Raw genomic sequence first — 14,091 nt, 5'->3', positions numbered from 1 at the left:
CAGTTGGTTAAGTGTCCGACATAAGCTCAGGTCATGATCTCGTGGTTTGTGAGTTCGAGCCCCGCATGGGGCTCTATGGCTGACAGCTCAGAGCCTGAGGCCTGCTTCAGATTCTGTGTCTCTCCCTCTCTCTACCCCTCCCATGCTCATGCTCTGTTTCTCTGTCTCTCAATAATAAATAAACATTAAAAAAAATTAAAATGTTTTTTCTTACTTCCCACTCTCCTCCTGTTTTAAATAAAACTTTGGAAATCTAAACCTCACTTACTTTCATTAAGGTATTTTAAATGTAACTGAAGTCAAGGTGATAAAACACTTTTTTAAATAAGGAATAAATTTTCATATCTTTCTCGATTAACAACTATGTACTTTTAAACTTTATATACTCATCAACAGTCGTTAGTGAAAATAAAACCAAAAATAATTAACATTCCTTCTGGGGAAAGGATAAAAGAGGTGAAGATTATGGAATATTGATTTAAAAGACCTAATTTATCACCTATATAAATAACCTTGTAGATATATGTTCGAATTGGCTTTCATACACACACATGTATATGAATGTACATATACACACACTGTTTGTATATATGCTATCCTGAATATATCATGTTTAGAATTCCAAATATGAAACAATTTTCTAATTTCCTGTAACCAAACCAAAGTACTAAGATTCTATGTGGAATATATAATCTTCATACTGCTGACCCACCCTGAACTCCAGTTTAGAGCCAGCCATTCATTCTAACCAAAAAGCACTTTTTTTTTAAATGGAATCTACTCTTACACCTTTTTAAAAATTTGAACTGTTATTTAATTAAAATTCACATTTCAAAAATCAGCTTCCAATATCAACATAGAAGTTGATTATTTATTCTATGAAAAGCCATACCTCCCTGTTAGCTTCCTAATTGTCTCTCTGTTTAGCATCTTTTTTTCCCCAAAGGCTGAAGCAAAAAGAATGGAAATGAGGCTCAAATCTATAAGATCTCTACTCATCCCTAAAAATTGGAAAGAATTATTTGTGGGAGAATAATTTCAATCTTTGGTCAATGGGCTCTGTGGCCTTGTTTTTTGAATTATCTGTGTGGATCAAGCTATCCTTTACAGGCAGAGATAAGCCAAATTTGACTTTATTGTGACAAATATACAAGGCCCTTATACTTTAGAACACTGCATGAGAATAAAGAAAATAATCGTAAAAAAATACAAGTCACAGCCCAGAATTAATAATGGTAAAATTTGTACTGGTAACAGCACAAAGTCCCAATCTGGATAATCTTACAAGTCTGTTTGCAAGGTTAAAAAAAGAAAAACAAAACAAAACAAAAAACTCTCTCAGAGATGTGTAATTTGAATGTGCTTCTGGTGTTAATGGAGCAGTAACTTTTCTAAGCTTTTAACAGGTCATAATTAATCAACCCCCAGTCAATACAAAGCATCCTAGCTATAGAACCATTGCACTTACCCATGATGGTTAGGGCTGTAGCTTTTGTTAATTCTTCTTTCATTGACTCTATTACTTCTAAATTACCACCATCCAGGTTGCATCTATTTATGGTTCCATTTCCCGAACTGATCCAATAAAGCTTGTTTTCCACATAGTCTATCGATAGACCTGTAATTAAATTATACAACTTAAACATAACAGTAGCCACTGAAATAGTAATGTTCACCCAGCACTAGATTTGAGGGGGAAAAATAAGTTGCAAGCTTAGATTTTTGTCTTTAAATATAAGTTCTGCCTAATAGGGAAATATAATGTTTTTACTATCTGTGAAACCATATATTTTTATAGGCACTTAGTAGTTATCTCTGTTGATTATCACAACAATCCTGTGACACTGAAAGCAATGACTGTCTCATTTCATGAATAAGAAAAATAATACATGGAATAGTCAAGAAACTTATAGGAGTCCATAGTTAGTAAGTGTACATTACAGAAATTTTAAGAAAGTTTCTGTTTCCAAATTGAGTGCTTGCTCTCTTCATCATACCACTTTGCCTCAGAAAATTTTAACACATAATACTCTTTCGAGAAACTAGCATCATTGATGAAATTATTAATTTTCCCTCTACTTTCAGTGAAATATACTTTAGTCAGTTATAGATTCAAATTGTTGGTTTCAACTCTTTTGAAGTGAAACAAAAGTAGAAGAAATTTCAAAAATTGATAATGTCACTGAAACACGGAATTGAATTGGGCTAATTTAGATGCTGTCATGGGGAGATAGACCATTTGGTAAAGACACCAAGCCAATGGCTTAAGGCCATTATTGCCGCATCACAGTGAATCACTGTAGGTTAGCTTTATTGTATTTTATGGGCAATTTCATGTTATAGTAGTATTCGAGGTTTTCAAAGGTCTCAAGATATGTATATTTTGATTGCCAAGGGTTTTCAGTATACATCTACATAATTACTTGCATGCTTATCAGTAGGCTCAGGGTCCATGTCCTAACAATAAGACCACGGCTCCATGTTGGTCCTCTAAGACCCTCAACTACTTATGGAAATGCACATGTGGGTATACACTCAAGCATACAATGCAATAAATTATTTCTGGAATCTTCTTCAGAGAAGAAAGGGAACAAACCACACACACACACACACACACACACACACACACACACACACACCTTCCCTACTTAAAGAAAAAAAAAAAGGAAAGGAAACACCTGGAGAGAATCACATGAGTTCTAGTGCATTGAGTCCCAACTACAAATAGTCCCAATCCGGAGAACAGAAATGATTTTTCAGACCAATTTTAATCAAATAGAAATAATATTACAAATCTATACAATAGATCAGCTATTTGTTGACTTATTGGTATGTTTTACTAAATACAAGTATGGAAGGTTCAGAATAAACCTAACAAATAAAATTAGACATTTCAGGATAAAGTTTTCAGATTTTTTCTCCCTTTGAGGACTACTGTGGATGACTGGCTTTAAACACTTTGTAAAATAATCAGATAAAAACTATTCCAGTTATATACTTTGATACAATATTTTCAGTTTGAAAGTGATTCACCATTCAATTTTTTATGAGAGAAATTTTGGATATTCTATAGGTACTTCCTGAGTTACTTCTGTGCTTTTTTTTTTTTTTAGTAAAACTCCTGATTTAGACCACTTAATGTTCAGATGTGTTCTGTTTTATCTTCTGTTTACTTGGCTATCCAAATCACGTAATTCTTTCTTTAATCAGCAATGAAGAATCGCTTACTAGAGATTTATGGTACAAAATATAACTCCAAACATTTTGTTGTCAAATGTTCATCAATAACTGAATTAATAAATACATTTATGAAGAATTCCTTCTAAGCAAAATTACCTATTCTTCTAGGTATTCCAAATATTATCTTTTAATCAAGGTAAACAATCGGAGAGCTATCCACATTTTTAGATCATTGGCTTTTTGTCTCTCACTTAATCTGCTGCTGAATTGAGCTCTGGCATTGTGCTCTTGATTTAAATGAAGGATGCTATAAGAAGTAGCCATAGGAAAACCACTGTTGCACTTCCCAGGATATAGTGTCTAAAATAATATACCACATAGTGACCTCTTTATACAAGAACCCATGGGAGAAATTTCTTTCAGGGTTCAGTGCCAGAGAAAGCTATAGTGGAAAATATAAAATTGTAACTGATCATATTTCTCTCTTTGTTTTGGCTGCAAAGAACCTGAAGAGTCATATTTGTGACCCATCTGCAGCAACTGCATTGCATTTACACTACTAACTTCACTCCTGGCTTCAATGGACTAATCTATTATATTTTCTTCACCTTGATTTTTAAAAACAATACTTTTTGGCCTTACTTAAGGGATTGTATTTATCTAAGTTTCCTCAATACTTTTTTTTTCTTGAAGGAAAGGGTGCATTAGTACCAAATGTGCCCAACTCCAAATTAAACCAAATGTCAGAACTTTCTCATTCACCCAACACCCAGGAATTTCTAGATTCTAACTTGTGATGTGTAAAGTAATTATTATACAGAGCATGAAAGTAACATTGTTGGGGTCAGAATTACCCAGAGTTTACTACTCAATATCTTTGTTTATGGAGTTTGCTGAAAGAAAAGAGGCTGTTTGGTAGTGAGCTTTGATCTTTAATACCTAGCATAGTACCTAGAGCAGAGAAGAAAATTTATAGACGTTGAACACATGAATGGGTTGTTTAATTAATTCCATTATTAAAATTATAAGTTGTCTCCAAGGAGTTCTGCCTAGTAGTGTTGAATTACCTCTGCAAAAGAATTTTTTAATATACTACTCATAGCTGGATGCTATGACAACAGGGAAGAAGGGAAGGAAGTGCTCCATTAGGCCACCTGGCATGGCTTAAGTTTTCACATCGATATTGAGATGGAATAGTTTAAGATTAATCATTTTAAGATTTATAGGAAAAAAAGTAATGAAGTTCCTATATTAACATACATATTCATGTGATAGATCACCTAGTCACCTACGTACATCTTGTCTTCTATTAAATGTATTAGCTTAACCTCTGACTGTTCTTGAGCATGTTTATTCCCAGGTTTATAAAACAGAATTGAAATATCTTTAAAATCCTATTATGAATTCAAGAAATTGGTGATATATGTTTTAAATTCATAGATACATGCATATTTTGGAAGTACATATTCATAAATTTTTTAATGTGAATTGTTTCACAGAATAAGATTTTTTATTTTGTCACTATCATACATTCAGGTCTTAATAACATAGAAGAATTAATTATTGTCCACTTATTGGAATAAGTTCTGAATCAGGTCTCTTTTGCACTATTTCAAAAGATGAATCACTGAGCAGTAAACTGATAGTGTTTTGATGCAGGGGAAACTGCTCAGTGATTTTAGAATGCTAAATCAATAGCCATGAGAAAGCAGATCAAATATGAGCACGTTCATAAAAGTATCCTAAAACCTATGCAAAGAAATATGATTGTGTTTGCACTACAATGTTCTCAGAATGGGTGACTGATATAAAAAAAATCCTCAAAAGGACTGCCGGATCTTTCTGAAGAATATACCACTACTAATATAGACTTATTTTTGTTAGACATAATTATTTTTAAAATCACCTGGATTTGGTAATCAAAAGAGGAAACCTAGATTCAGTAATAATAAGGTATGTCAAAGGAAGAAAAGTCATCATTTAAACTGAAAAACCTATGAAAAAAAGAATCTACCTTTTTTATCTATCTTTCTTATTATTGTAAAAATGCAGGGTTAATTCATATGCTTTCATTCTCACCCTATTTGAAGCCAAAGATTTCCCTTAAGGTATTATTTCAACATTTTGACTAAAATAGACCAGCTTATTTTTTAATTGGGATAACATAATTTGCCAAAATACATTTCCAATAGAAATATGTTGATATAAGAAACAACTACATATTTTTAGAAAAATATCACCTAATTATTTTCCATAATTATTAAACATTAAGTTCATCAAGTTTTCAGTTTTGTTACAATTAAAACTGGAAAGTTCACTTTACATCTCATTTCTTTTTTAAATGACTCAAATTAAGTCAATGTACTATGCAATATGGAATTAAAACAAAAATGCAAATATATAGAATAAGGAATTTTTAAAATTAAGGCTTTCTAGAGATGGCAATTTTCTAATATTTTTCTAACACTTACTAAATTTCATTTCATAATTTTCAGCCCCTGGTTATGCATTACAATTATCTGGAAAAGCATTAAAAATACTGATACCTAGGCCTCACTCCCAGAAATTTTAATTGGTTTGAGTTGGTCCCAGAAATCAGTATTTTTTAAAAAATCTCTTCAGTTGATTTTAAGATTAAGAAGTTCCTTTTAAAAATTGCGTATTGTGGGGGTGCCTGGGTGGCTCAGTTGGTTAAGCATATGACTTCTGACTTCACCTCAGGTCATGATCTTGTGGTTAGTGAGATTCATCCCCACATTGGGCTCTTTGCTGACAATATGGAGCCTGCTTGGGATTCTCTCTCTCCCTTTCTCTCTAAGTTAAAAAAAAATGCCTGTTTTTAAAAACTTTCAAAATTGAATACTTAATAAGTTTAATGAGGCCTTTAAAATACTGCTGGAAAGTGTATTATGAGGAGATCTTTGGGGACAGAAGAACATTAAAGATATACATGGGGAAGAACACATACTATAGATATTAAAACCCAGATGATTAACTTTAAATACTCTAGGCATGTATAAAAAATAACATTGAAATCGTCTAAATATTCTCCTGTAGCATTACCTTCAGACAATAGAACACACACTCCTTCTGCATCTAGGACTGTGGTAGTTGTAATATTGAAAATACACAACAAATGAAAAAAAATCATAAAATTATATCCTTATTATACCTGTAGAAGAACTATAATATTCTGGATACTCCAAAATGGAAATCCTTTCAGAGTTAACCAGAAGTGGCATGATTTTTCTGGGGGGGCAAAACTATTTGTAAAACATTGAATTTTTAGCTCCAAAGGAGCATAGCTGTTCCATGGGGAAGTGGAATGGGGTTAATTGCCCATTCACTATTAGCCTATCTCAAAAAATACTTTATCCCTCCTAAGAATGCTTAGATTTGTAAATGCTAGAATAAATATACTGAGGAAACCCAAGCATTCTTTGTGCTCCATCCCTGCTTCTCTCTGAAGTAAATATAAATATAAGGTACCACCTTTCAATCACCTTGTCTATTCATCTCTGGGTTCGTCTGAGAAAAGACTAGTCAGCCTTCACCTGGCTACACCCTCACTACACCATTGTGAAGATGTAATAATAACAATAATAATATAGTGTCTAGCACATAGAAAGCACTCAATAAATGCTAGCTATTTATTAGTACTACAAGTTTTTGTATCTCCTTTTCAAGCTAAAGTCTTATTCTAAAATTTGCAACCATTTCTTCGGTAATCCCCACAACTGATAGTTTTGAGATGGTTTAGTGTGAGAAATACTTAGACTGTACACTTCATTCGTAATTACAGCATTCCCTCAATTATGCAGGTCTATCAAAGTTAGAAACTGTTGTTCTAGTTGGTCTGTGAAGACCAATTAAGACATGCTTCCGTCTGGGAGAAAATATTTGCAATCCACATATCAGATAATAGAACACAAATCCTTCTGTGTCTGGAATTGTGATAGTTGTAGAAACTGACCACTGAAAACACACAACAAATGAACACAAGGCTAGTGTCAACAAAAATGCACTCAAAACTCAAAAAAAAAAAAAAAACCAATAAACAAATGAGCACAGGAAGTGAACAGACATCTCACATTAGAAGATATACAAATGTCAAGTAAGCACATGAAAAAGATGTTCAACATCAAAAGAAAATGCAAATTAAAATGACAATGATAGGGGCGCCTGGGTGGCGCAGTCGGTTAAGCGTCCGACTTCAGCCAGGTCACGATCTCGCGGTCCGTGAGTTCGAGCCCCGTGTCGGGCTCTGGGCTGATGGCTCAGAGCCTGGAGCCTGTTTCTGATTCTGTGTCTCCCTCTCTCTCTGCCCCTCCCCCGTTCATGCTCTGTGTCTCTCTCTGTCCCAAAAATAAATAAACATTGAAAAAAAAAATTTAAAAAATAAATAAATAAATAAAAATAATAAAATGACAATGATAAAGCAGTACACATCTGTAAGAATGGCTAAAATAAAAATAGTGACAACACTAAATGCTGACAAGGATACAGAGAAAAACTGGATAACTAATACATTATAGGTGGGAATGAAAAACAGTACAGTCTCTCTGGAAAACAGCTGGGCAGTTTCTTATAAAACTAAACATACTATTTCCGTTGGACCCAGCAATTTCACTCCTGGGAATTTATTCCAGTGAAATAAAAACTTGTGTTCACACAAAAACTTACACATGAATGTTTGTAGCAGCTTTATTTGCAGTAGTCAAAATTTGAATCATCCCATCTCCTTTAATAGGAGAATGCTTAAGTCAACCATGGTGTTTATATACCGTGGCATACCACTCAGCAATAAGATGAAGAAAAGTATTGATACATGAAATTTCAATGACTCTCCAGGGAAAAATGCTGAGTGGAAAACAGCCAATCCAATAGGTTATATACTGTACGATTGTATTCCTGTAACATTTTAAAAACAGAACATTTTAGAAATGGAACATTTTAGATGGTGTATGGAGAAAAGGGAAAGGGGGTGGTAGGCAGGAGAGAGTAGGTGTGGTTATAAAAGGGCAATAGGTAGGATCATTGTGGTGTTGGAATTTTTCAGCATTTTTTTAATTCTTTTTTTTCCCCACTTATCCACAGAATCTGATTCATTTTATTCAGTACCTTGAAGGTGGTGTTGGATATAGAAACCTACATGTGTGATACAATTCAATCTAAAATTAAACACACAAATACAAATAAAACATGAAATCTGAATATTAATGAACTTCATTAAGGTTAGTTAGTACCTGGGTGGTAATATTTTATTGAGGTTTTACATTATGTTCCAATGGGGGAAAATTAGATAAAGAATATGTGGAAACTCTCTGTATTGTTTTTTATAACTTCATGGGAATCTAAAATTATCTCAATGTAATTGTTTTAATTAAAAAAAGCATGTTTCAACAAACGTTCAATATGTTTTCAATATTATTCAACAAAAAGTTGAGTATGTAAGGGATCGAATATGCCACTCCAAAACAAGCCACTTTGGCTTAAGAATTACTTTGACTTGAAGAACTGAGAAACAGAAGACAAAAAAATAAAAGCTCTTTGACCTCATTTTTTGCTAAAAGCAGTCTTAGCCTCTAAATCACCAGAGACTAGTCTAGACTCTGAACAGCCCAGGGATGGCATGGAGGGGAATCTAGAAAACGAGCCTTACTAAAACAATCTTTATCTTCCATTAGTGTCCTTCAGGTGGTCACCTTCCCACAGTTTGCCTCCCTTGCAAGTCTAAATCCCTTTTCCTTTGTTTTGATATTATTCTACAAATTTGCTGTTGTTTGTTAAGATGCTATATAAGCCCAACTTCTAACCCCTCCTTTGAGTTCCTGATCAGTGAGGTTTCCTGCCTGCATGTGTGCTACTCTGGTTAATAAACTGTTTTTCTCTGGGTAGTTTGTCATTGTGTCAATCTAATTTCTAGGTCCCTAGCCAGCGAGAGGTAAGAAAAACGTTTGTTCTTTCCTCTATTGCACGTGTCTATACTGCCAGTATCTTAACTGGATCTAAATTCTTTCTTGAAATCATAGCTCTCCATCCACTCTGCTTTAAGAAGTCACTGACAACAAATAGAGTTACAGAACTACATTAATTACTTTTTTGTTGTTTATCGCATAGAGCTAAGATTTCAGCATCTCCCCCATCCTCTGTCACATTAGTCATTTTACCTTGGACAATTTATCCTGTATTTCAAACTTTTGATGATCAGCAAAAAGTATGTGCCTTGTGAAAAAAACACGTGCAAAAGTGGAAGCAAAATCAGGCGCAGTGACAGGCTATTTCCTGAGAAGTGTTTTGCTTTAAAAAAACATTTTAAAAGCTTTAATATCTATAGTTTTATAATGCACCAAAACTATATTTTATAGCTTGATAGGTAAAATAGAACAAAATATTTTTAAAAGCACTGGATTGTGCCACTTGAACATTTTAAAATTACAGTTCCTGTCAATATAATCCTAAACATTCCCTTGCATTAGATTCTTTTCTGTAGACACACAGAAAAATTCAAAGTTTTTTAGACACTTCACATGTTTGTACTTTTATGTTTATTTTTCCTTTCTACTAAGAATGAGATCAGTTTCTTCTCCTTTGTTACTTTCTTAAAAACGGAACTGTATTTTTTCTTCAAGATCAGTTGAAATTTCAAATATTACTAATTTGGGTACTATTCTCTATTTTTCTTCCTCACACAAAATTAGTTGTTCCCTCTATTTTCACAGTGTCTACTTACCTTTATGGTGTCTGGAAATAGTACCCAGGAATGACACTGCATCAAATGGTTTGTAATTATTTCTGTCTTTTTACTTCACTGGACTATGACGTTATTGATAATGTATACCAGGTTTTATTTTCAGGTCTGGCACCTACTATATACTTCATAGCCTTTTATAACAACCTTTTTTTTTATACTTAATATCATTTGAAAGAATAAGAAAATGATCAGGTGAAAAAAATGTAAATTTAAATTATTTGTCTGTATATTAATGTGTAATTTTAATATCCATTTGTTAGTTTCTCTGTCCTTTTTTTGTAAGCTATTTTGTGAGATAATATTGATCATGCTTCATACATAATAAAAGTGAGTGTGCCGAGTATAAATATATTTAAAAAACATAACTGCATTATATCAAGCAAGGAAATATATACCAAAGTTGTTTTTTTTTTAATGTTTATTTTTGAGAGAGAGAGAGAGAAAGACAGACAGAGAGACAGAGACAGAGCATGAGCAGGGGAGAGGCAGAGAGAGAGGAAGACACAGAATCCGCAGCAGGCTCCAGGCTCTGAGCTGTCAGCACAGAGCCAGATGTAGGGCTTGAACTCATGGACCACGAGAACATGGCATGAGCCAAAGTCGAACACTTAACCAACTGAGCCACCCACCGACATAAATTTGTTTTAACTTTATTTTTAAAAACTGAGGTCCCCTGAATTCTTTTGATGTGAAAAAAAGTGCTTGTGAATGTTATCCATGAATATAGTTCAAAATTCACGTTATATAGCATATAGGTTGGAATGATTAAATAATAACAAAAAATAGGTTTCAAAAAGATGTACTTTAGGGTTGAGTAAACAAGTGACTTTTGGTTGAGATTACATTGAAAATGAAGAGAAAATATCAAGAAGATAAAATATACAGTACACTAGATTCGAATAAGCCATGAAGAATAATGCTGATTGACAAGCCAAGTTGCTTTATATGAGGCTTAAGGGATAAAATTCATAATATGTAAACATTTTAAACATGGAAATGGCTTTAAGTAGTAAATTAAAATATTTTGTTATGCAAACTGCTCTAAGCACTTAATGTATCCAAGACAGAGCAATAAATCTTAATTGAGAATATTTAGTTCAACAATGGATAACTGGAATGTTGATTTGTATTTAACAGAAACAAAATTATTCAGCCCAAACTGCTTGAAGGCTGCAATTGCTTAGTCTTCAGTGATACACAGTCCTGAAATGCCAAATTGGGTGTTTTGATAAGATTATGACATACTTCTATTTCAAGTATGTCACACACATGGATTTAACCACCAACAAGTAAGGGAAATCCAGTGAATTACAACATAAAAACAATTTCACAAATTAGAAATCCTAGTATATCAGCAACGTTGCTGTGTAAAAGTAGCATTTAAAGATTCAGAAATAATTAACTGCAAGGTACAATTCGCACAGAGGTGAAATTGCTTCATGTGTTTCCAGGCTGCTTAGAAAACCTGACTGCTGCGTCCTAATCGGGCCCACGTTTCTCAGGAGTACCCAAGTTCTGAGTTTTTTCCCCCTACTTGCCATGCTTGAAAGAGTACCAGTTTTATTCCCTGATCTTAGCTTGAGGTCAGGTAATTACTATATGAAATCAGCCTCTCTGGGCAAAGCATAATGGTTAAGATTTAATACGGCTTTCGAAGCAGATAAACTTGGATTTGAATCCCACTCTACTATCCATCACAGGCAACTGACTTCTTTCAACAATCCTCACTTTCTGAATCTGTAAAAGGAGGATAAGAAACCCTTCCAGAAATGATTACCGTGGCATGATTAATGCAAAGCATTTTATAAGTGCTTGACATATTCAAAGTGCTTAAAAAGTAGTCACTGTAATTATGTTATTTTTGTCGCCAAAGTGATAATGGTTCTACTCTATCACACATCCTAGGCTAAGTACATGCAAACACAAAGGTATGGCTTCCTGAAAATACAGGTTCCATAATGGATGACAGGTAATTATTGTTTTGAGTTGATACTTCCCAGCCACACCATACAGAATGTTGTGTTTTCTCCTTATGTTCTGGGAAAAATAATTTATAATTTGATAATCCATACGCCTGAGGAGAAAATCAACTAAACAGTAGCTCCTTGTTTCCTAATCACCTAATTTTCTGCATGGAAATGGTTTAGAGAAGGCAGTGGGCAGGAATTTAAGCCAGAGATTGCCCATACAGACTTGTCATGAAAAAATGATTAAAATAATTTCCTGAAGTGCAAAATAGCAGTGAAGTTCAATAAGTAAACAACAAAGTAATAAATATCCCTAAGCATATGTATTTCATGGGTATGGCAATCAAGTACACCAAGAAAAATAGGTTTGTATTTATTTTTTACACTTACTCATGTGTCCACTCATGGCACTGGAAAATTCCATTTTTGAATTCATCTCAGGGCAATAGTTCTAAGAGAATCTTATAAGGTGGGATTATGTTGGCATGAATTCTTGGGAGTATTCCAAAGATTCTTCTAGACCAGTGTGTCCTTATGAGCTATAACCTTGATGCTGACAGAGGGATTTAGATGCCTCCATTTTTGACCTCAAACTTTCTACTTTCCACTTTGTTCCTTGGCTCATGTGGAAGACCATGAGGGTAAAGCATTCCCTGATGGGAACCAAAACTACCTCCTCAAACAATAAGGACTATCCTGAGCCAGCAAAGCCTGCTGAAGAGTGACTCCAAGATGCTGATCAATTTGACTTTCACTTCCTACCTGCTCCTATCCCCCCACCTTTGCCCCACCCATACTTTCCTGAAATAAGTCTATAAGTATTTTCAGCACTTTGGGGGCAGTCTTTGAGATACTAGTCCACTGCCTTCCTGGTGTTAATCTCTCCGAAATAAATTCCTATCTTATTTCACCATCACTCTTTTCTCTGCCTTTGGATTTTGTCAGTGCTGAGTGGTCAAGCCTGGTGTGTTTGGGACTCCTGGAGCCAGGCAGGCCCTCTTGCACCCTGTGTACAATGTGTACAATGCTGCAGTAAACAGCAATTAAAATCTATATACACAACAAAAAAAAAACACAAAAAATTATGAACTTATTTTCATCATAGCTCTAAACTGTGCACAGAAGGGGTGCCTGGTTGGGCTCAGTCAGTTAAGCGTCTGACTCTTGATTTTGGCTTAGGTCATGATCTCATGGTACATGGAATCAGTTCTGCATCAGGCTCTGCGCTGACAGTCCCAATCATGCTTGGGATTCTCTGTCCTTCTCTCTCTGCCCCTACCCCCCTATAAATAAACATTAAAAAATAAATAAATAAACTCTCCAGAGAGAGAAAAAATAAATAAGTAACAGCAAAAATAATAATTTTTAAAAAAGAAAACACAACAATCTGAAATGCTTCAGATTCTGTGTCAAGTAGTTAACAATATGTTATTGAATATATTTTAAGACAATGTTTCAAGCACGCAGGAAAAACACTAATTAAAAAAACAGTTATTATGCAACATAATTTTAACTTATCTTATTTATTTTTTTCTAATATTTAACCTATTTTAATAAGCACCTCTAATACTCCTTGAAAACAGCATCATCTTAACTGGCCCAACCCCTCACAAATAAAGAATTTGACGTGACTGAATAAAGACAGGGCTTTCCTGCTCTAAAGACAGGACTTTAGAGGATATTTTTTATAGTTAATTTACAGATAACAGTTTCTCTAGCCTATTGGGATAGATCAGAAATTACAATGACATGGTCAGAATGAATAAGGTATTATTGAAAAAGAATTTAGTTTTACTTTTATACCCAGTACTAAGAGGATTTGTCGATATGTAGATAACTCGACCAAGTCTTTTTTTGTCCTATTCTTTCTTTCTATGAGAAAGCTCTGAGGTGCTAAGGAGAGCCAAATGGTTACAGGGTTAGACAGGAGAGAGAGGAGAAAGAATAAAAGGAACATATGGGAAAGCCAATTTAGAAACCAAAGAGTTCCAATTTTTCCTCTTTAGCTAACCATGCATTGATTTATAAGCAACTCCACTAACATAATTTTTGCACTCCAAACTTTGAGAAAATTATGGCATAAATATAAATGTTTGCTACTCTTCAGATAATTGAATGCAATGCAACATGATTGATATCCAGGTCACCAAATATACACTTTTTCACAAAGTAATTTTATTCAACGAAGAT

General features: G+C 33.9%; 1 protein-coding gene across 1 annotated transcript in view; it reads right to left on the bottom strand.

Moving 5' to 3' along the window:
- Nucleotides 1-14,091, bottom strand: part of LRP1B (LDL receptor related protein 1B) — a 1,903,200-nt gene that overhangs the window by 570,489 nt on the left and 1,318,620 nt on the right. The window contains exon 32 of the mRNA XM_047873645.1: nucleotides 1,469-1,618. Coding sequence (XP_047729601.1) covers nucleotides 1,469-1,618 — 150 coding nt within the window. The remainder of the gene's footprint in view (nucleotides 1-1,468; nucleotides 1,619-14,091) is intronic.

This window comes from Prionailurus viverrinus, chromosome C1 (genome assembly GCF_022837055.1).
Source record: "Prionailurus viverrinus isolate Anna chromosome C1, UM_Priviv_1.0, whole genome shotgun sequence".
In the NCBI taxonomy this organism is placed as follows: domain Eukaryota; kingdom Metazoa; phylum Chordata; class Mammalia; order Carnivora; family Felidae; genus Prionailurus; species Prionailurus viverrinus.
Note: the sequence above shows the minus strand (reverse complement) of the source record. Positions and strands in the feature narration are given on the sequence as shown.